This window comes from Rhamphochromis longiceps, linkage group LG5 (genome assembly GCF_057381845.1).
Source record: "Rhamphochromis longiceps isolate RC_006_pf linkage group LG5, R_longiceps_female_GT1.1, whole genome shotgun sequence".
Lineage (NCBI taxonomy): Eukaryota > Metazoa > Chordata > Actinopteri > Cichliformes > Cichlidae > Rhamphochromis > Rhamphochromis longiceps.
Genome location: NC_140561.1, coordinates 21,906,709 through 21,928,459, shown reverse-complemented (window position 1 = coordinate 21,928,459; position 21,751 = coordinate 21,906,709). Strand labels below are relative to the sequence as shown.

General features: G+C 43.0%; 1 protein-coding gene across 3 annotated transcripts in view; it reads left to right on the top strand.

Moving 5' to 3' along the window:
• The window catches only part of celsr2 (cadherin, EGF LAG seven-pass G-type receptor 2), a 74,378-nt gene extending 54,804 nt beyond the window's left edge, over positions 1 to 19,574 (top strand). Inside the window, exons 7-34 of one of the 3 annotated variants that reach the window (XM_085406602.1) lie at positions 186 to 349; positions 634 to 759; positions 2,338 to 2,507; positions 2,893 to 3,072; positions 3,156 to 3,269; positions 3,456 to 3,612; positions 3,795 to 3,936; positions 4,028 to 4,148; positions 5,652 to 5,835; positions 5,956 to 6,057; positions 6,185 to 6,279; positions 7,339 to 7,548; positions 7,766 to 7,949; positions 9,982 to 10,300; positions 10,441 to 10,608; positions 10,683 to 10,806; positions 10,893 to 11,093; positions 11,180 to 11,354; positions 12,389 to 12,501; positions 12,740 to 12,822; positions 13,581 to 13,707; positions 13,798 to 13,908; positions 15,001 to 15,131; positions 15,218 to 15,303; positions 15,407 to 15,577; positions 16,540 to 16,752; positions 16,832 to 17,054; positions 18,865 to 19,574. In XM_085406602.1, the coding sequence (XP_085262728.1) occupies positions 186 to 349; positions 634 to 759; positions 2,338 to 2,507; positions 2,893 to 3,072; positions 3,156 to 3,269; positions 3,456 to 3,612; positions 3,795 to 3,936; positions 4,028 to 4,148; positions 5,652 to 5,835; positions 5,956 to 6,057; positions 6,185 to 6,279; positions 7,339 to 7,548; positions 7,766 to 7,949; positions 9,982 to 10,300; positions 10,441 to 10,608; positions 10,683 to 10,806; positions 10,893 to 11,093; positions 11,180 to 11,354; positions 12,389 to 12,501; positions 12,740 to 12,822; positions 13,581 to 13,707; positions 13,798 to 13,908; positions 15,001 to 15,131; positions 15,218 to 15,303; positions 15,407 to 15,577; positions 16,540 to 16,752; positions 16,832 to 17,054; positions 18,865 to 18,871 (4,201 nt within the window). In that variant the 3' untranslated portion in view covers positions 18,872 to 19,574. Of the gene's footprint in view, positions 1 to 185; positions 350 to 633; positions 760 to 2,337; positions 2,508 to 2,892; positions 3,073 to 3,155; positions 3,270 to 3,455; positions 3,613 to 3,794; positions 3,937 to 4,027; positions 4,149 to 5,651; positions 5,836 to 5,955; positions 6,058 to 6,184; positions 6,280 to 7,338; positions 7,549 to 7,765; positions 7,950 to 9,981; positions 10,301 to 10,440; positions 10,609 to 10,682; positions 10,807 to 10,892; positions 11,094 to 11,179; positions 11,355 to 12,388; positions 12,502 to 12,739; positions 12,823 to 13,580; positions 13,708 to 13,797; positions 13,909 to 15,000; positions 15,132 to 15,217; positions 15,304 to 15,406; positions 15,578 to 16,539; positions 16,753 to 16,831; positions 17,055 to 18,809 lie in introns of all 3 variants that reach the window. The other 2 variants (XM_085406601.1, XM_085406600.1) reach the window with 2 other exon arrangements.
• Positions 19,575 to 21,751: the final 2,177 nt, after the last annotated feature.

The following is a 21,751-nucleotide window of genomic DNA, read 5'->3' as shown; positions in this document are numbered from 1 at the left end:
TGCAATATTTATCCTTTTTTTTCCTTTTTTATCTCCCAAGGGAAAATAACACAGCAAGACCGTGCCTGTAATAAATATTTCACCACCTCTCTCCCCATACCCCCCACATTACTGTTGATGATGTGTTTTGGTTTAGGCAGAGTGATGCTCTGGGTGCATGTATGTTCACGGTTCTGTGTCGTCAGGTCTCTGGATCTGACGGGCCCCTTGCTCCTCGGAGGAGTCCCTAAACTTCCAGAAGATTTTCCTGTTCGTAATCAGCAGTTTGTGGGCTGCATGAAGAACCTGCGTATTGACAACCAGCACATAGACATGGCCAGCTTCATCGCTAACAATGGAACTCTGCCAGGTATGCATTGTTTTTAAGCTCGCTGTCCTTTAGTTCAGCTCTTAAACCTGGCTAAGCTTTGCAGTCAAACAGTGCACACTGTTAGATCAGCCAAGTGAGGAAAAGCTGGCAGAGGAAACAGCAGTGACTATAATGAGAGCAGCGGGGAAGGTAGAGTCAGTGGGAAATGATTGTTGTACCTGCTATGAATAGTTTATTACCATCTGACTCTTTTCTACTGATGAAATAATGAGCTAGGATAGATCAAACGGGTGGATTACCCTCTTATTTTCCTGCCCTTCAAGGATGCTCTGCCAAGAGACACTTCTGCAACAATAACCCGTGCCTGAATGGAGGAACCTGTGTGAACCTGTGGGGCTCCTTCAGCTGTGATTGCCCACTTGGGTTTGGAGGACGAAACTGCGAAAGAGGTGAGTGAGTCAAGTGGAAAAGAGCGAGGCATCAGGGAGGGGGAGACACTCAGACATAAGATAATAGTAGATATGAATTTGTCTGCAGCTGTGATGGAGGTCTGTGAACTTGTAGGTGAGTGTGGAGGCGGCAGCTAATGCCCGAAAAAGCCAACAAACAAAGAAAAAAGCCTGAGCAGTCTGGAGTGTTTTACTGCACACTGATAGCTGCTTTCTGGGTGAAGTGATCTCATTACAGCAGCTTAAACGCCCGATTTAGGACCGAACTTTAAATGTAATCTGCTTGATGTTGAATTTTCTCTGGTTTACATGATGTTGAACCAGTTTAATACTAATGTTTTTTAACCTTTGAAGATATATACAGTATGTAGCTTATATTTCTGTCCAGCGTCTCTTTATGTTTCACTCGATCTCCTACAGCTGTCGTCTGCGCTGATTTATGGTTTAAAGGAATTTGAGAAGAGACAGCCGAAGAGAAACGAGCTTTAGAAGAGACGGCAGGAAAAAAAAATGTTCAAAAAACACCTTTGTTTTAACAAGAAGTTGGGTGGGGTTATTTATTGGTTCTTTCATGCAGAACAAGTGAGGAGTTCCTGAGTTGCGCTGACAGGTGTGCTGTGAAGAACAGACACGTGTGAAGGAAAAGTGAGGATGAGAGTGTGGAAGTGGGGCCGACTTTAGTGTAATAATGTGAAATTTTAGCATACTTTAAATAAAGGAGTTTTTAGTGCCTTGAGATTTGTGAAGCTATCCGTCACTTTCATCCGTTTTTCATTATTCTCTGACATTATTCTCTGACATTTACCAGAAAAAATCAATAGAAAAATATATTTCTTAGCTTTCAGCTCGATGCACAAAATATGGATTCATAAATGACGACTGCCAAAGGTAACCAGGTGTTCAATGAAGGTTTTTTTTATATTACTTTGAATCTAAATGATTGAAATCTAACTGGAGATTCTCTCTCTGCATCTCACTCATGCAGCCACAGTGTGTCAGGTTTATTTGTCGTCGATAATCAATCCTCAGGGCCTGGGTGACTCAGGTGCTTTACTTCACTTCACGCAGAGACAGCTTAATGACGAGGAAACTGCTCCACATAAAGCAGAGTGTCCTTCTGTGTCACTTTTCTCAGCGTCTAAAGGGACCGAGGAAACTTCTCATTCAGTGCGTGTTGGAATTTGAAATGAAAAAAAGAAAATGATCAAAAAAGCAAAAAATGTAATCAGAGTTGAAAAGAGATAACTTCAGAGTCATCTTATCTGTTCCATGGAAGCATTTCTAGAATTTCTAAAAAGCTGCACTTCAGAAAGCAGATCTGTAGAGTAAGGTCTCTTACGTCTCTTTTCTTACCTCAAAGAGTGACGGTTGTTCAGTCAGTTTTGGCTAAAATCTGAAGAAAAGCAGCAGAGAGCTTCCTTTCTGACAGTAATGGCTCCCTCTGTCAGCTACTGTGAAATTCTCCCTCCTCATTTTCAGCATCACCCCTTCTGCCTTTCAGCCACTCGCTCTCTTTACCATGAAGTATGTCATGTGATTTTTGTCATCCGTTTTCGTCTCTGCCCTCTTTTTCTGTAGTTATGGCCAACCCACTGCGTTTCCTGGGTAACAGCCTGTTGCAGTGGAATAACCTCGCCACGGTGGCGGCCTCCGTCCCCTGGCATGTGGAGCTCATGTTCCGCACACGCCAAGCCAGCAGCACGCTGCTTCACATCTCCTCTGGCCTGCAGCACAACCTCACACTGCAGGTGAGAGCCACATATCCGAAACGCACTTCCTGTCAGGACCGAAGCAGATATGCGATTTAATAGGAGAGGAGGAGCTGGGGTGATGATGGGTTGCAAAGAAGCTTGCAGTCTCTGATGTTAAGAGAAAACATGTCCCAAAACACGGGACATTTTCAACTTTATTCTAACTTTAGTTCTTTTTTTTTTGAGCTTGTCTCGACTGGCGCCTCTTTGATGTTACATAACTCAGTCTATTTCCAGCCCTGCACACCTATGATGTGCTGCAACACAAGGGATGATCTTTTGAACTGGAGGCTGTTCAAAGGTTGTTCTCTTCTGCAGTGCAGTTTCTTTGCGGTCAGTTTTTCATCCTGTGTCCGTCTCCCTCCTGCTGTCGTCTTTGTAGCTGCGTGGTGGGAGTGTGTTGATGGGGCTGCACAGGGGGGAAGACTCCACTCTCTCCCGTGTGGAGGAGGTGCTGGTGAACGACGGAGACTGGCATCATCTGCAGCTGGATATCAGCATAACAGGGGGAGCGGCAAGCTACCATAAGGCTGTTTTATCTTTAGATCACGGACTCTACCTGGTGAGTTATTAAATTCTAGCTGCGATTATAAATGAAACTCTTGTAGCTTTTAGCCATGAAGTCACTGCCGTGTTCCTTTTCAGGCCAGCATGGATGTGGATGGAAAGCTGCAGGACTCCAAATTGAAGACTGTGAGCGTAGGTGGTTTGGCAAAGCCTGATGGGAAAATTCAGCATGGCTTCCGCGGCTGCATACAGGTTTGTCCTCTCTGCAGACCACATTCATGTCTGCGTTTGTGATCGTGAAGGCGAGCAGTTCAGTTTGATGTTTTAAAGTTTTGGTTCAAATTAAGCTTTATTTGAATTTGTCTGAACAGCTGTTTGTGTAGTTTAAAGACATTGTGCTTCACCCCTTTGCTTGAATGTATGGTTGTTTCCCTGCAGGGTCTGCGTGTTGGCGGAGCTGTGAGTCTCTCTCAGGCGAGGAAAGTGAACGTGGAGCAGGGCTGCAGCGTGCCCGATCCCTGCAGCTCCAATCCCTGTCCGTCAAACAGCTACTGCAGCGACGACTGGGACAGCCACTCTTGCAAGTGCATCAATGGTCAGTCTCGTCACATGATCACAAACCCACGAACGTAACATGTTTTTGCCTTTTTATCATTCTGTTTCTGTCTTTCATCTTTAGTTCAAATGAATAATCATTTTTTAAAATTGTTGTTTATTGTTTTTACCATGAGCGACTGCAATTTACTAAAAGTCCCCACCTGCTTTATTTTTTTGCAGGTTATTATGGCTCCAACTGCACTGACGTGTGCTCGCTGAACCCCTGTGAACACGAGTCAGCGTGCACCAGGAAGCCGAGCTCCTCTCGGGGTTACACCTGTGACTGTCCCAACAACTACTTTGGCAATTACTGCGAGAAAAAGTATAGCCTTCCACATTTATGTAAAACACTGCAGTGTTCTTCCTCCTGCACTACAGACAGGACAACTGACCTGTAATGTCTGTGTCCACAGGACCGACCTGCCGTGTCCCAGAGGCTGGTGGGGTCACAAGACCTGCGGCCCCTGCAACTGTCAGACAGACAAGGGTTTTGATTCTGATTGCAACAAGACGAGCGGAGAGTGTCGCTGCAAGGTGAGCTAGCATCCCCGATGCATTCATCTGTAATAAAGCGCACATCATGTCCACTCAAATAAATACAAGATGTGCATTTTTTAACAACTTTCACACAATCCCAGCCCATTCTTCGTTAGCAAATCTCTCAGCCTCTTCTCAATCTCTTCCAGATTTGATGGTCTTCTTCAGTTAACCCACAGATTTTCAGTTAGATTAAAATCAGGTCTTTGTGCAGGCCAATGAGTAATGCTCACTTTGGTCTTCTGATGGTAGTTCTTCACCAGCAGTCTTTGTCACGTTGCAAGACATCATGACGACCCAGACCCCAAACCTTCACAAATCATCTTTCCTTCATGATTCACCCTCCAGGTTCCAAATGCACTGAAGTATCCCCACAGCATGATACGCCCTCCACCGTGTTTCACTGTGGGGACGTTGATCTTTGGGTTGTACGCCTCTCCCTTCTTTTGCCAAACATAAGCAGCGTCTCTGTGGTCAAGGAGCTCTAGTTTCATGTTATATTCTCATTACTTCAGTCTGACTTGAAGATGTCTTTTCTGCAGAAGTGGAGTTTTTCTTGGTCTGATACGTTCAGTTCACTCCTGCAGGGTTCTAGTGAGTCTGCTTTAACACTATAATTCCCAACTTGGACTCACTGTCTTGGCAGTTGTTCCAGTTTTTTAGACTCATCTCTCACTAGTTTTCTTTCCAGAGTCTTTGAAGTATTTCCCTTCCTTCCTCTGCCAGACTCGTTCTGTGCTCTTTAGCTCTCTTTCTTGATCTTGATGATACTTCTCACTCCAGTTCTTGACACTTGGAATCACTGTGATAACTTTGTATAGCCATCTGCTGCTTTTTGAGCATCAGCAATTCTTTTTCTCAAGTCTAAACTGATGAATTTTGTTTTCAGCATGATCCTTTCTCAAGTGACTCCTAAAATCTTGCTGCAGTTTTTATACTGTGTGCAAATTGAAAAATAACCCACAGTTTAAACTTTATTTTGCAAGCTTTGAGCTTTACATAGTTAAAGCACATTATTGTACACCTATAATTATGCTTTCTAAACACACATTAGAAATCTGTAGACATCCATCAGACGTCTGCTGCTTTATGGGAACTCTTTCCTGAGAAATGAAGAAAGAGCTGCACAAATGTGGCCCTCACAGGAACATGTGAAACCTCTGAATCTGTGTCCAAACTTGGTTTCTTGCACACTTCTACGACACGTGTTGCAGACTGGCTTAATATTAAGGAAGAAGCTGTTTTCATAAACAGTCGTTATACATCTTCCAACATTCAGCGCTGATCCATTTTTACAGCTATGTTTGCTTTGCATTGCACTGCGCTGAGGGACAATTAAAGATTTATTTTGTGTGCTGAAGGTTTGTAGCGTCGTTTTCCACCTTTTTCTCTGGCTAGAAAAAATCCAGGTGGGAGAACAACTTGTCTGCTGGCAGTCAGATGCTTTTGAGCGTGTGGTTTGAGCTTGCCGTGGCGCTAAGGAAGAATTCTCATTTGCAGGACAATCATTACCGGCCTGAAGACAGCGACACCTGCCTGCTGTGTGACTGCTACCCGGTCGGCTCTTTCTCCAGAGCGTGTGACCGAGAGAGCGGCCAGTGTCAGTGCAAACCCGGCGTCATCGGACGTCAGTGCGACCGCTGTGACAACCCGTTTGCTGAGGTTACCCCTAACGGCTGTGAAGGTCAGAACACATTAATTACAGCTTTGCATCAAGTCCCTTTTTTTTCATTATAGGTACAAATACATTAGATATTGTTCTAATTTTATCCTCATCATCTCCTTCCTGTTCCATCTCTCTTAGTAATATATGACAGCTGCCCTCAGGCCATCGAGGCTGGGATATGGTGGCCCAGGACTAAGTTTGGTCTCCCTGCAGCAGTTCCCTGTCCCAAAGGAACTCTCGGTATGATGTTTTTTTGGCAGCTCATCAAATTACCATATAATAATGGCACTATATGAAACTTGCCTCAAGCTCTCTCTCAGCTGCAGCCTTTTCCTCATGCGATAACGCTCCCTCTCCTCCTTCCCAGGCACAGCGATTCGACACTGTGACGAGCATAAGGGCTGGCTGCCTCCTAATCTCTTCAACTGCACCTCCGTTACCTTCAGCAAGCTAAAAGCTTTGGTGTGTAGCTTCTCTCTGTCACTATTTTAAATTTTAAAGTCAGTTTCCAGTTTCTACAACATCATCCTCATTTGTGAGGAGAAATACAATGTTTTCATTCTGCTGCTCTGCGGTGCTGCTCTGAGCATCACTGGCTTAAAGTGATAGTCCCAAAAAACTGTTCTTCGTTAGGTACACTGTTAAATATGTGCGTATGTGTTGTGCAGATTAACGGCACTTAATAAAGTCCAGCTGAGGCTGCAGGTGTTTGGTTATAAATCAAAGCTAATGTGATTAATCCCATCGGAGGCTGGACCGGATTTCATGATGGTCTGTTTAATGTTTCTCAAAATGTTTCACACAAAATCTCACTAAAGGATAAATCAGGCGATTGCTGAAGTCAGTATGGTTGATGCTTCTGAGAGCAGGAGTGTTCACAATCTACTTCCCAGGGGTGCTACAGGAAAAGTCAGTTACTTCCTGGGATAACTGATAAGTGCTGCAATGACACGTCACAAAATACAGGAAAAGATCAAAGGATCATTAAAACCTCGGATTCATCCTCTGGGAAAAATCAATGAATGTACATTCAGCCACTTATTTCCTAATCGCTCACCCCAGTGGGCAGATCCACTATTTGATTTGGTGCAGATTTTATGTTCGATTCCTGATGCAACACTTCCACTTCTCTGGACTTGGAATAAAATTGAATTCAGTCGAATTCAAGTGAATCTCTTTATTATTTTAACCACCTCTGTGGTGTTTACGCCCCAGGAGAAGTCTGTGACCCTCTCCACACGTCCCACTGATAATTAAAGGCTTAATGTTCATATTTTTCTCTTCTTGAAGTCATGTGATCAGTTCTTTTGTCGACTTGTTATATCTGCACCAGTGAGACAGGCACTCCACCTCATCTCGGGCACTAGTAATGAAGCATGCATGGCAACAAAGGCGTTGCTTCAGTTTTAATCTCGTCTGACCTGCAGACATTTACACTTTAAATCTCATCTCTGTGTTACTAACACTTGTCTTTGGGATTTCTTTTCTTGTGAAAATTGATTTATTTATTTTCTTCTTCAGTCTGAAAAGTTTTTCCGTAACGCCTCGCTCCTCGAGTCTGGGCGCATTCAGCAGATGGCGGCGATGTTGGCCAACGCCACGCTGCACACGGAGAAGTTCTACGGCAGCGACGTGAAAGTGGCCTACCGGCTCACGCAGAGTCTGCTGCGACATGAAAGCAGCCAGCAGGGCTTCAACCTCACCGCCACACAGGACGTCCACTTCACAGAGGTGAACAACCACGTCACTTCTAACACTCGTACAGACGGAGAGCAAGAACAGAGCTCTGTTGTGGCTGTTTCAGTACACAAAACTGGAAACAGGAGGCCAGTCCTGCCTGGCTGGACATCACAGCCTGTCATGTTGTATCTGCAGGGAGTACATCACACTTCATTTCACTCTCTGCTCTGACATCCTGTCACACTGAACTCTCGCTGTTCTCTGACAGAATCTGGTCCGAGTGGGCAGCGCCATCCTGTCTCCAGACACACGGCAGCACTGGGAGCTGATCCAGCACACGGAGGGTGGCACGGCGGCGCTCCTGCGCCACTACGAGGAATACGCAAACACACTGGCGCAGAACATGAGGAAGACTTACCTCAGCCCCTTCACCATTGTCACACCAAACATAGGTTTGCAATATTTAGTGCCCTAAGTTTTCAGCTTATCTGTCACAGCTGTCATCACAAATGAACTCCACTTAAAAAATATATCAAAGAATATATTAAAAGAAAATTCTTATCTCAATCTTAATCTGTGAGATATTAGTCCATGCTTTCATATCAATCAGGTTAGATTACTGTAGTGCTGTATTTGCAGGACTGTTCAGATCATCAGACTAATACTACCCCAGTACTGAAGTCACTTCATTCATGCCCAGTTAAACACAGAATTACCTTTAAAATCCTTCTATTAGTTTATAAAGCCACCAATGGTTTGACCCCCCCAGTACGTCTGTGACTCGCTCAGTCGCCATAACCCTGCTACAGGGATATCAGACTCACTGTACATCGTGGGCCTCTTTCTATCGATATAAAGAAGTGCACACTTACTGAGATCAACAGTGCATCTCAGTTTTCCTGTATAACAAATAAAAACAGCAGTAGTAAATAAAAGAAATCATAAATTGTAAGAAAAAATGTGGAAACATTACAGAAAAGGTCCTGGTTGCTCACTGCCCAGAATGTCCTGTAAGTATAAAACAGGAAGTTTTTGTTATTTCACAATGAAATGTTTTTAATTGTTGTGGACACATTTTTATAGTAGTTCTTATAGTAGATGTCCGTTAGTTTGATGTAATAGGAATGGTTGAATGGCTGTAGGGAGGTCAAAGCAGGAAAAAGTAATGAAAATATAGTTAAAAGTCCAAAATCTATGCCCTCGTTCACTTGTTCCAAAGCTGTCAAGTGGGCCAGATTGGAGTCTTTTGTAGGCTGATTTTGGCCCCGGGGCCTTATGTTTAGCACCCCTCCCTGCTATATCTCTCAGGTCAATGAGAGCAACTCTTTTAAATGTTCCCAGAATTTGATCTAAACGTGGTCAGGGTTTCAGTTACTGTGCTTCTGTTCTTTGCAACAAGCTGCTCGCTGACCTGAGGTCAGTCACAGCTGCGTCTACATTCAAGAACAAACTCGAACCCTTTTTACTCTCCCCAGCTTACATTTAATCACTGTGTGCATGTTTTTGTCTGTTATGTTAAGCACATTGAGTTTACACGTAATGAAATTTGCTATATAAATAATAATGCCATTGCCGTGATCAGGACACATGCTGCACGCAACAGGAGCACTTCAAACACCTTTAACTGCTGGAAATGCTTCACACATGACTCCCCACTCGCATGCTGTGAGGTTTTCTGAGCTATCTGTGTAAGAGTTCGTATCAGGCACAGTAAAGACCGTTTAACGTGCACGTCACAGCTGTTAAAGCAGAATTTGCCATGAAGAAACCGGCAGTGGTGCAAACCCCAATCACAGCATTCATGTGTAGTCGAGATCAAATAAAGGTTGAGTTCAATACCTGATCAGTTTGCTGCGTGGACGAAAACGATACACGGGATTTATTCAAGAGTCTAAAAAGCAAATAAGAGCAAGAAAAAAGTTGTGCATGTGACTCAAGCGTGGAAAAGCTAGCAGTTATTGTGTGCAGAAAAAAGAACCGCCACATGACAACAAAATAGGTACGTGGAGGTAAAAATGACAGTAAAAACTGGGAATATTTATTTCCTGTTAGGCTCCGTTTTCTGTTTTAATAAAATAAGGTCAAACTTTATTTTTAAAAACAAACACTTAGTATGGTTCTCATACTTACAGATTAAAAACAGGCTGTGTTGATGATTTTTCTATAAAGATTTTGAACAATATCAGTTCAGTCACAGGGAAAGCATCCTTCGCCTTCTTCTGTGTCGCAGGTTTTAGCAGATTATGTCCTTTTATTTCCATTAAACTTCTTATTTCACAGATAAATCGCATGGTTTATAAAATGTGAGGAAATTAAAATGAACTGAACAAAAGCCCTAAATTCAGACGTCCTCTTTTTTTTTTTAATCTAAAATGAGAAAGTTATCAGATTCGTTTCTCTCAGATTAACTGTTGGAACTTAAAAACGGCGAAGCCCGTTTTGAAGCAGCGTTCTCTGACCTTCCCCGTGTGCTGGTTTTTGCAGTCATCTCCGTGGACCGTTTGAAAAAGATGAATTTCGCCGGCGCCAAACTGCCGCGCTATCAGTCCCTGAGGGGCCCTCGTCCTGCGGATCTGGAGACGGCTGTCACCCTCCCAGACTCCGTCTTCCAACCACCTGTGGAAACGAAGGGCCACAGACACCTGGACGTCTTCCCAGAGTCCTCGCTGAGGAACCGCTCGGCCAGCAGGAAGAAACGCCACCCCGATGACAGCCAGCAGGACGCCGTCGCCAGCGTGATCATCTTTCACAGCCTGGCCTCACTGCTGCCCGAGAGCTACGATCCAGATAAGAGAAGTCTGCGGTAATAAAACTTATTCTGACTTTTTTCAGAGTGTAGAAAGTATAAAGAGGCTAATCTGCTGCTGCTTTTAGTCGTTTTCATTTCCTTTCCTGAGGAGAGAAAAAAGAAATTATTTCTTCTTTCGTGTATTTTTGCCTCAGTGTCCCAAAGCGTCCCGTCATCAACACCCCGGTGGTCAGCATCACTGTGCACGACAACGACGCGCTGCTGCAGCACGCGCTGGACAAACCCATCACCGTGCAGTTCCGGTTGGTCGCCACCGAGGAGCGCTCCAAACCCATCTGTGTCTTTTGGAACCACACCATACTGTGAGTGCAGCTGTAAGTGAATGGGGGCGCCCGGGCGAGGTTGTGCTGTGCTCACGTTTGTGTTTGTCTGTCAGAGCTGGTCGCGGCGGCTGGTCGGCGAAAGGCTGCGAGGTGGTTTTCAGAAACAGCACCCACATCAGCTGCCAGTGTTACCACATGACGAGTTTCGCGGTTCTCATGGATATCTCCAGGAGGGAGGCGAGTGACACTCACACTTCTCATGTGATCAGAATCAGAGTTGCTCCTCACTGTAACGTCGCATTTTCTCATTCTAAACGCACCAGAACGGAGAGATCCTGCCCATCAAAATCCTGACGTGGAGCACAGCCGGCGTGACGCTGGGCTTCCTCTTCCTCACCGCGATCTTCCTGCTCTGCCTGAGAGCCATGCAGTGCAACAAGACGAGCATAATCAACAATGGAGCCACCGCTCTCTTCCTCTCAGAGCTCATCTTCATCCTTGGCATCAACCAGGCCGACAACCCGGTGAGCGCTTTGGTTCTCGTCTCTCGCCTCTTCCCTCCGGCTCTGAGAGCTCCCAAAGTTTTAATCATTCTGTATTCGCTCTGCAGTTTGTGTGCACAGTCATCGCCATCCTGCTGCATTTCTTCTACCTCTGCACTTTCTCCTGGCTCTTCCTGGAGGGGCTGCATGTTTACCGCATGATCAGCGAAGTCAGAGACATCAATTATGGACCCATGAGATTCTACTACCTGATTGGCTGGGGAGTTCCTGCCTTCATCACAGGTGTGAACCTCGAATTAAAAACCCACTCGACAAAGGAAAACCACTCCACCCAGCTTGTGTGTTGAGTGGAATAACGAGGATCTTAAACCTTTATAACGTCTTTCGTGACAGCGGGAGCAGAAATGAGGAAAAGAATCAGACACGTCTCAAACACAATCACAAAGACGTTAAAAGCAAATTAATTTTTTAAAATAAAGCTGAGTGGATAATAAAAATAACAAACCAATTTGAATTATCTTTGAATGATCTTTTTCATTATATCTGCTTTGTGAGCTGAAGACATCGCAAAAGGTTTGAGGAAGGTGTTTTTTTACAGGGTCACCTTTCTTGATCAGATTTTTTTAGATAATCACAATTATATTATTATTACTGGCCGTCAGCTGTTGGCTATTTTTAAAGTCTTTCCACACTGATCCATCCAACATTTCTTTGAATCAAGTCATTTTTTAAATCTTTTAGCTTTTCCCAACATTTTTATTTTGCAGAAGGATTTTCTATAAATGTACACTGCTAAAGAAAGAAGGGAACACTCGATCATCACAGTATAACACAAAGTCAGTTAAACTTCAGGGATATCAATCTGTCCACCTGTTATTCACTTCATTAAAACCAAAGCAGCTGAAACTGAAACAACCCTCTGCTACTTAACTGACCAGATCAATATCGCAGAAGTTTAACTAACTTAATGCGACAAACCTGACCCAGGACCACAACAACTAAAGAGATTTGTGTTTCTTCCCAGGATCAAACCGGGGGTCTGAATATCAGATGTACAAGTTGGTCATTATCAACAGTCTTACAGTTAAATTAGTTTCGTTGAATAGCCAATTCAGTTAGTTCCTGTACAGATTATAAACCCACAGAACGTGTCTATATACCCAGCCACACTATGAGAAGTCATTATTTATTCAGCTTTAGTAACTTTCACTGTGACATCATCCTCTGGAGATAAAAATAGTTTCAGTAAAGAGTGAATCAAGACAAAAATTAAACAAACTTTTCACACTGTCTATTTTTTCTGGGGTCAACTCCAGGTTTGGCGGTGGGTTTGGACCCCGAAGGCTATGGAAACCCTGATTTCTGTTGGTTATCTATGTACGATACCCTGATCTGGAGCTTTGCAGGACCCATCGCCATAGTGGTGTCGGTGAGTACCTGCATCCATCCATCCAATCGCACATGAATATCTTGTAGTTTTACTAAAAGATATAAAGACACGGAGGTAAAGCTGTCACCTCAGCAGCGTGCATAGCATTTTCACGCTACATTAATTATTGTTTATGCTTCTAACATGCTGCACTGCAGACCTTCACTTTACTTTAGTTTTGTCACAAACTCCTGCTGTGTTGCCAGTAGTGACATACTGGTGTGTTGTGTATCCACAGATGAACATCTTTCTGTACATCCTGTCGTCCAGAGCCTCCTGCTCGCTGAGACACCACAGCATCGAGAAGAAAGAGTCTCGTGTGTGAGTGTCCCGGCCTGTCATTCAACACCAGCGCCGTTTACTTCCTACCTGATTAGAGGATGTTTAGACAGGAAAATTTTTGTACATAGGCAGTCACTGTTTAGCAACACAATTCAATTCAGTTTTATTTATACAGCACCAGTTCACAATGCCAGTCACCTCAAGCCTCTGTAAATTTAAGGAAAATTACCCAACAAGTAGTAGAGGGAAAATCCCAACAATCAGCAAGCACTTGGCGACAGTGAGAGGAAAAACTCCCTTTTGACAGGAAGAAACATCCAGCTGAACCAGGGTCGGGGACCCAGGGACTATGAAACCAGTGCAGATGTCATTATTGGGTATTTCCAAAAAGAAAAGAAACGAGGCTGACATCAGCATGTTGTAATATAAACATCATAAAACATCAAATCTTTAGTCTAGCCCTTGCTCTTCGGGAGCTGCTGTCTGTGCATGTTCTTTTTTTTTTTATTTTCTGCAATAATCCCCTGACCCAGGCCACTCTAAGCACTCAGTTTCAGACAGTTTTTTTCTACTCTTGGATCTGTATGATGTCATAGAGAGAATATGGTCATCTCAGGCACACAGCTTCGGCATGCTTATCGTTGCTGTTTTTGTTGCTGTTTTATCCTCAGATCCATGTGCTGCTCTGTTTTTCCGTGTGTTGCATTGAATTCTTGTTGTTGGTTTCCGAGTCAGGTCACTGGTCACTCCAGAAGTCCTTCCTCGCCAACTCCTCTTTGTGCTTCCTCTCGCTGCAGCTCTGGCCTGAAGACCGCAGGCTGTGTCCTCTTCCTGGTTTCAGTCACGTGTTTTCTCGCACTGCTCTCCGTCAACAGCGACATGATCATCTTCCACTACCTGTTCGCTGGTTTCAACTGTGTGCAGGTGAGCCCATCGGTTCACCCTGAAACTGCTTGAAAGGCTCAGTTGTGCCTTTTTGCTAACCTTTAACCTTTTCCTGTCGTCCAACTCCAGGGTCCCTTTGTTTTCTTCTTCCGTATTGTCTTCAATAAAGAAGCAAGGAACGCTATGAAATACTGCTGCAGCCGCAAGCGACCCGATCACATGATCAAATCCAAGGCCTCCGTGAGTCCCTCGCAATAAGCGGCGAGAAAATATTTCATTCGGTTTGACACCTCTGGGATACGTAGTTAGGCTGATGTCATATTTGGAGTTTCTTTAAAAAAAACAACTAAAATATGGCGTCAGCTGTTGTTAAAGAAATAAATCTGTAATTATCTCAGATATCAGTTATGCCGTTGATACTGCACCATCTGTTCCCAACAGACTGAGCTTTGAGCTTTTTTTGACATTTTATAAAAAAGGAGGATTTATTCTCCGCCCTAAATGACTGACTCTACTAAACAAGAAAAATAAATCTCATTCATCTGTGCCAAAGAGCGCTACCTCACCGTAAAACTGTTGCTGTAAACAAACAGGTAAACTGGAGCGTGGCATGTAATCCACAGACAAATACTCACTCAGACATTGAATGGATATTCTTAGCAAAAAGACCTATGCTTGTGCCTGAAAATCAGTCATATTGAAACTGATTTTCAGGCAGAAGGATGAAACTCAGTTTCAATATGACGTTTTTTGTAAGTATAATGTTGTGCTCATCATTCCAAAAACAGAGACAGAGAGGCCGGTGTTTGCGAGCACTGATCAGGAAGGAAATAGACGATCTGAGTTTGGAAAGGGGGATCTGTGCTGTATCCTGAACTGTTACATCTGGCACGAACTGATTACGTGTGCACATGCTCTGGAGCTGTGATTTCTGCATGAGATCCTCTTGCCAGGCCTCTCTTAGATACTCCAGTGTGGCTGTACAGTCGATTCGTGACAGACCTTCTTCAATTGTAGATTTAGAGATAGATCCGGTGGCTTACTGGAGAAAGGGTGAAAATGTTGTCTTCACTTAGAGTCTTTTAAAGTGTGATATATCCTTCAAATGACTAAACAGAGACAAGTTCACATGACAGACCAGTTAAAATATTATTTAGAGAATAAATTTCAAGAAAATAAGTTTTTTCTCTCTGATCCAAGTTTGTTTCTTAGCATCTGTACAAAAAAATTGCAGGAACAATAAACTCCCTGTTATGTTCTTTACATCTGAAATAACTCTGCATCGTATTTTTATAACATGTTTCTCTGCCTGCCTCTTGCCTCCAATTCCAGAGCTATAAATGCAACACGAACTACATGGACGGGAGGTTGTACCACCTCCCCTTTGGCGAATCCAGCGTGTCGCTGAACGGCACCATGCAGAGTGGGAAGAGCCAGCAGAGCTACGTGCCATTTGTCCTCCGGTGAGGAAACCACTTAATAAAAAACTACTATCAGTGTGCTGAGTGACGGACTGAGTAAGTGAACTGAACTGTTTCCATCTTCTCAGTGACGACGGGTTGAGTAACAGTCAGGCACACATCGCTCTCAATGACCACACGTCGCTCTTCCATGAAACTAAGGAGCACTTGGACGGTAGCGTGCTCATTTTCCTCAGATCTGTTCTTCACTTTCCCACTTTTGCACTGATGGAGTCACTGGATTTGTTTTTCACTGACGCTAACCCGTCAATGTTTAGATCACGACAGCGACTCGGACAGCGACCTGTCTCTGGAGGACGACCAGAGCGGCTCCTACGCTTCCACTCACTCCTCTGACAGCGAGGATGAGGAGGGCCCCCTCCCGGCAGAGGAATGCTGGGAAAATCTGGCATCCAATGTCGCCAAGAGACCCCAACCACTCAGTCAAGGTACTCACATGAACCTGTTCACATGCATTGCCTTTACACTAAAGTCACACCACAAAATGGTTTACTTTCTGAAAAGCAGTCAAACAGTCAGAGTGAAAAGAAAGTGCACTTATGTAAGGATGGAGGACAGGCTGTACCACCTCCCCTGTTCTAAAGTCTTAGAAGGAATATAAAAAAGTTACGTAGTCCTTAGCAGGTCTTAAAATGAGGTCGATACAAGCTGCGATTATCAAAAAACCATGACACGACACAATGGGTCAGTATTTATTTACCTAAGGCGAAATGCACGCCGCGATTCAGCAGCTTGAGGTAATAGTTTTCTGCGTGACGTTCAGTCTCACATTATTGTGGAGGAGTTTTGCCTCAGTCGTCTTTACCGTGGTGCTTCTATTCATTGAGCTTTGCTGGCATTCATTTACACACAGCTCTCTTATGGTCACACACAGGATTTCAGTGGCGTTGAGGTCTGAATCGGTGCGACACCTTACTTTATTTTCTTTTTTGCTTGGCGTTGTTCTTTTGCATGTTCACGTGTTCAGTCGAGCTTTAGCCGTCGGACAGAGGAGAGGAATGCATGAGCAACTCTGTGACTGCTCAGGTCCCATGCGTGAAAAACAAGCCCAAATCACCACCCTCCCCCCACCGTGGTTGACAGTTGGTCTGAGGTGTTTGGGCTGATCTGCTGTGTTTGGATTTCAAACATGGTGATATGCATTATGACCAAACATCTCCACTCCGTTCTCATCTGTCCAAAGGACATTGTTCCAGAAAGAAAAGTGTATAATTTGTGTGTATTTGTGTACATGTATAATAAGAATCCAGTATAAGAAAATTGGATTCTTACTTCATGATCTTTACATTTGTGTATGTTCACCTACGAGGACCAAGAATACATGTTTGTAAAGCAGGAACATCAACCCATCAGAGGAGCTGAGCTCACTCTGTGTGTTTTTGTTTTCCAGACAACGGTCTGAATAAGCTGTACTGGCCCGGAGAGTACGCTGCCACAGCGAGTGACAGCGAGCTCACGGGTGGAGACAGAGCGAAGATGGAAGGGCTGGCCAATCACGAGCCAATCGTCCGCGACCCCCGGTTATTATCAGACGACAGAACAAAGGAAAGCGTGACGGTACTGCTGCCTAGTCTGCCGAACTTCAGCGCCCACCCTCACAAAAGTAAGCTCATCCAAACCTCAGAGCTTTAGCTTGACCATTATTAAATAAATAAGCTAAACCAAATCTTACCCCGGTCCAGGGATCCTAAAGAAGAAGCAGCTCTCTCCCATCGTGGAGAGGAACAGCTTCAACCGCATCAACAATGAACTGTGCGAAAACGCTCCGGGTACGGCGTCCCCTCATGGATCTTCCTCTAGTGAAAGTCGAGCGGCCTCGGCTAAACGCAGCTTGCCTGACCAGCTGAACGGGGTCGCCCTGAGCATCAAGGCGGGGACAGTGGACGGCGACTCATCGGGATCAGAGTGAGTATCAGGAAGTTGATACAGATGAAAACCAGCATCAGATTCTGAGAAAAGGGAAACTCACTCATGCAAACGCATCAGTGTCGTCGCCTACGTGTGTGTCCGCTGTTTGTTGCTGGAGTCGTTCAGTGTTTCGTTCAGCTGTCTGTCAAATTATGAGTCTTGCTGCCATCAGTGGTCGTTTTCATTCCTGGTAGTCTGTGTCGTTTCCACTCGAACCGCTTAAATGTTAACGTGAAACCAAAGGAAGACAGCACCATTCCTGATATCCTGTACACAGTGAAAGTCAGTGTGGGCTCAAAGAGTTCACTTAAGTCTAACATATTATCACTATAGCCACTAACCTTAAAGATCAATATATTTTTGGATTAATCACTATATCATATATGTAATAAATTTCTGTGGCCATCATGTTTAAAGGAGCAGTTTAGAACTTTTCTATTTTAGATGTGAGTTTTACTGCCATCACTCCTTTTCTCTGTTCTGGACATCGGCAGCTTTCTGTCATTGTTTTAAGGCAGCTTAGTGTTTCACGCAAACACATCTTACTAGTACAGAATAAAGCAAAGACAACATGTGCATGTGCAACATGTGAATAATACTGCGCAAATGTCTTGAGTCCCATTTATATTTTACTTTGAGTTCTGCAGACTTTCTCGAGGTCTTAATTATGGCCAGAAGAGAGAGAGTTCAGACTGAAGAATAAAGCAGATCGTAGCAAATATTGACTTCGAAACACGTTAAAAGCTGTACAAACTCTGTTTTTGCTATATTTACATTTATGTTTGCGTGTTTCAATAAATCGCTGCAGCTATTGTCTAAAAACATATACAGAAATAACAGTGGGGCTCAAGACTCATACACAGTACTCTTAAGTGTGGTTTTTACACACAGTTTGAGATTTCTGGAACAACAAGCCAAAAATACCACATTTATAAAACTGCTAGTTTAAGGTTGTTAAATGGCGTCTCAGTGTCACTGATCATGAAGTCAGTTTAACTGTAAACGCAGTGATAGGTGACGATTTTCACAGGGTAATGAAAGCTTTAGTGCCATAAATGTAAACATAGTGACAGTATCCATAGGATTTTATTAAGTCTTTTTTAGCAGCTGTTAAGAAAAATTAAAAGTGACCCTACTCTTGTTCTAGTAGGAGAACAAATCAGGCCAAAGATTTGATACCGACGGATGCTAGAAAAGCTTCTCAGTTAGGAGAAGGTTCATTGCAAAGAGGATTGAGACAGATCGTCAAATTTGCACATTAAAAGTATTTGAAAAAAGGCACAGAAATTATTTGTGATCATGTAGACAAAAACCTGGAGATGCAGCAAGAAGAGAGGAAATCTTTTACTATGAAACTGTATAAAACCAGTGGCCCGCGGCTGGTTCAGACGTAAACACTTTTGTATTCATTAAAAGGTACTTTAAAGATGCAGTCATTATTCACAGCAGTGTGAATTCCACTTTACTAACTAGCCTTCTTTACCCCCTTTTTCTCTTTCCAAAAATCTCAGATTTTTATTCTTTAGTTTTATCCCATGAAGCTCTGATCCTCATTCAGAAACAATCAGGATCATCATTTTTTCGGTCACCCCTCACAGCCCGTGTGTGCATCTGTGTGTGTATCTGTCTGTGTGTGTGTTTCATTGTCATTTTTATTTCCTTTTTTTAATTTATTGCATTCGTTTCCAACACTTGTCTCTCCATCCCATCATCCTCTGATTCATCTTCATCGTACCCACCCTGTTTTCCCAGCAGCCACCTCAACACCTCCATGTGACCTTGCTGACGGAGGGGTGTGTCTTTGCAGGTCATAGAGTGACTGCAAACAGGAAGCACTGGATTTCCCCCTTGATAAACTGTGGAAAGAAGGAATTCCCCCTTCCCCTCTCGTCATCTAAAGGAGTTTATGTGTGCGTGCGAGTTCATACACGTGTGCCAAAATTTCAGGAGTCCCTGCGCCACCACCCCGCCCGCACCCTCACACAACAAGCCTCACTCTCCCTTTACAGAAATGGTTTTGTTTACATACTTGAAGAAATGCACTTTTTTTTGATTTACTGTCCTGATTGGCTGGTGGTCCATTTCTTTTTCCAACTTTGTTTATTTTTCCAGGATTTTTATATCGTTTTGATGACAGATAATAAAAAGAAGTCATGCTTTCAGGCTCATTTAGTTGTACACTTGCAAACATTCAGGGAAATTTTCCATTTTCATCTACTGCTGTGTTTTGTGCCGTCTCTCTGGTCACTGGAGCTGTTGCCGTCTCTGCCCGTCTGACGTTCGATGACTTCAGACTCAGGCTGTTGAGGTTTTACAGGCCTGAAAATATCCAAGAGACGCAACACGCTCGAGTGCGGGTCGTCCTCAAAGGCTCTTTGCGTGTTCGTGGACCGTGAGCTGCTCACTAAGACTGACTGCATCTGCCTGGATTCTCCATGTAAGCTACTGATTACTGAAGGGTGTTTCCAGAGGCCACAGGTGGGAACAAACCTGTATGTGCAGAGCTTAAAAAGTAAAGACTCAAAGGACTTTTGATACACTTTTTTTTGTAAGCCACTGAGAGCACATCTTTTTTTTTTTACGGACGTGGGAATTTTTCATTGTTTTATCCGAGGGACGCACACATCTGAGTTCAGTGACTAAACAGCTGTATTTTATAGACTAGCAGCGAAGCTTGTGTCTTTTGTAAAGTAATTAAATACATGCAAATTTGAGCTGTAATTCATTTTTACTGTACAGAGTGGCCTGTAAATGAATTGAGAACATATTGTTAAATGTTAGTAAATATGTACACACGTTCAGACCTTGGTTTTAGGAAATACTCTTGATATCTGAGAGAAAAAAAAGTCTCATATGAGTAACTACTGAGATTGATGTGAAGCCATTTTTTACCAACCATATGAGTTTAATGTATAAATTTCATGCCAACACTACCACGTCAGTCATGGTGTTATAACACTGGTGTCCAAACAGAGGATTGTCTTTCACTCTGCCGCTCCTGTTTGTACTGATTAAACTGTTTTCTACCATTCCCGTCGTTTTGGCCTATTTATTGGAGCCAGTTCAGGTAACGCTGCGTTTCAGATGTGTTAGTTTGATAGTCCTTCAGTACAGCTGTTTGCAGCTGTCACGCATGGGTTATATTCTCTAAAAAGAAAAAAAGAGTTGATCACACTTACACACTGTAACTTTAAAAATTAGAGTGTTGTTGTGTTCTTATAAATGAACATCACTGGAATCTTTTTGGAATTTGGAAACGCGTGATTTTATGTCTTAAGAGCTAGAAAAATGAGTCATCCAGAGCCACAGCCAGGAAACGGTTATTTTAGATAAAAATGGTAATGAAGCTCAGCCTGACAGCTGTGATTATTGAAACAGATGTTATCTCCGTGTTTTTTCTAACATTAAAATGACAAATTGTAAAAACAATAGTTTTACTTTATATATTAAGTGTTTAGTGGGGACTTTAACCTCCACCCACAGCAGTCCAGAGGCAGCTGAGAAAAGCCATGGCAGTGGTGGGCGATTAGTTTTTCCTAAAGGGCCACATGAGGAGCTCGGACTGTCATGGAGGGCCGCACCCTTATTAGAAAGGGCTTCCACAACAGTCCCAGGTCCTCATGTGGCCTGTTGGGAGTCATGTTGTTTTATTTTTGCTTTTTATGCTAAGCTAAGCTAGACATGTGAGCTGCTATTTCACTGGTAAACCTTTTAACTGTACATTTTTCATTTTTTAAAAACTGTGTTTGTTTTTTCTAACCTTTGGATTGTAGGGTTAACAGTGGTGTCATTGCTAGGCCGCTCTCAGAGATGAGCTGCCAGACAGAAAAAACTGAGTGCTGGGAACACAGTCATTCATTCCTTTCATTTTTGTTTTTAAGTTCATGCTTTAAAGTTCAGGTCTGTTTCTATAAAATCACCACACACAAGAAAAATGTTTGATTGTGTTTTAAAACAACAGACACCAAAAAAAAAAAGCCAGATTTGTGTTTATGTATTTAAAAACAGACGCATAGTCAAGTTTATACCGAAATAAAAATATACGGTAACACCAAATATCCTGATCTGGTCGTGAACCATGGTCTGATGACAAGCAGGTTAACTTAAGATTTAACTACCACAAAACAGACATAAAAGGTGTTTTTATAGATCATTTGTTTGCACAGGTGACCACAATTGGCCTGGGTTTGACTGACCTCTGTCCAATAAAGGCTAAAATAATCATTCTAAAAACAAAATTGATGGAAAGTATGATTGCAGTTATTGGTGATTCATCACTCAGATATTTTAATCTGTTTATTATTTATAATATATTAGGAAACTTTTCTGAGAGACTAGGTTAAGACTTTTAAATGGAGCTGGATGAATTTTGTTTGTTTTCTTATCATGTACTGTATGAGCTTTGTGTCACGAGTCACCCGTAACTGTCCAAACTTGTCTCTCAATATTACAACTCAAGGCTGTAGCCCACTAGATGGTGCTAATGCTCTTTACCTGCTTTCTGTCTGGAGCTCCAGCTGCTTCTGAAATGAATGCACAAACTCAATATATCCGAAAAACACTGCTTATTAAACATTTGAATTATAATTTTCCCTGAGAAAAGTCCTCAAATGCAAGAAAGAAAAAAAGTGTTACATTAAAAACCAATAAGAATATTTAACAATCAGTTGTAAAAACAGACTTTCAATACTGGA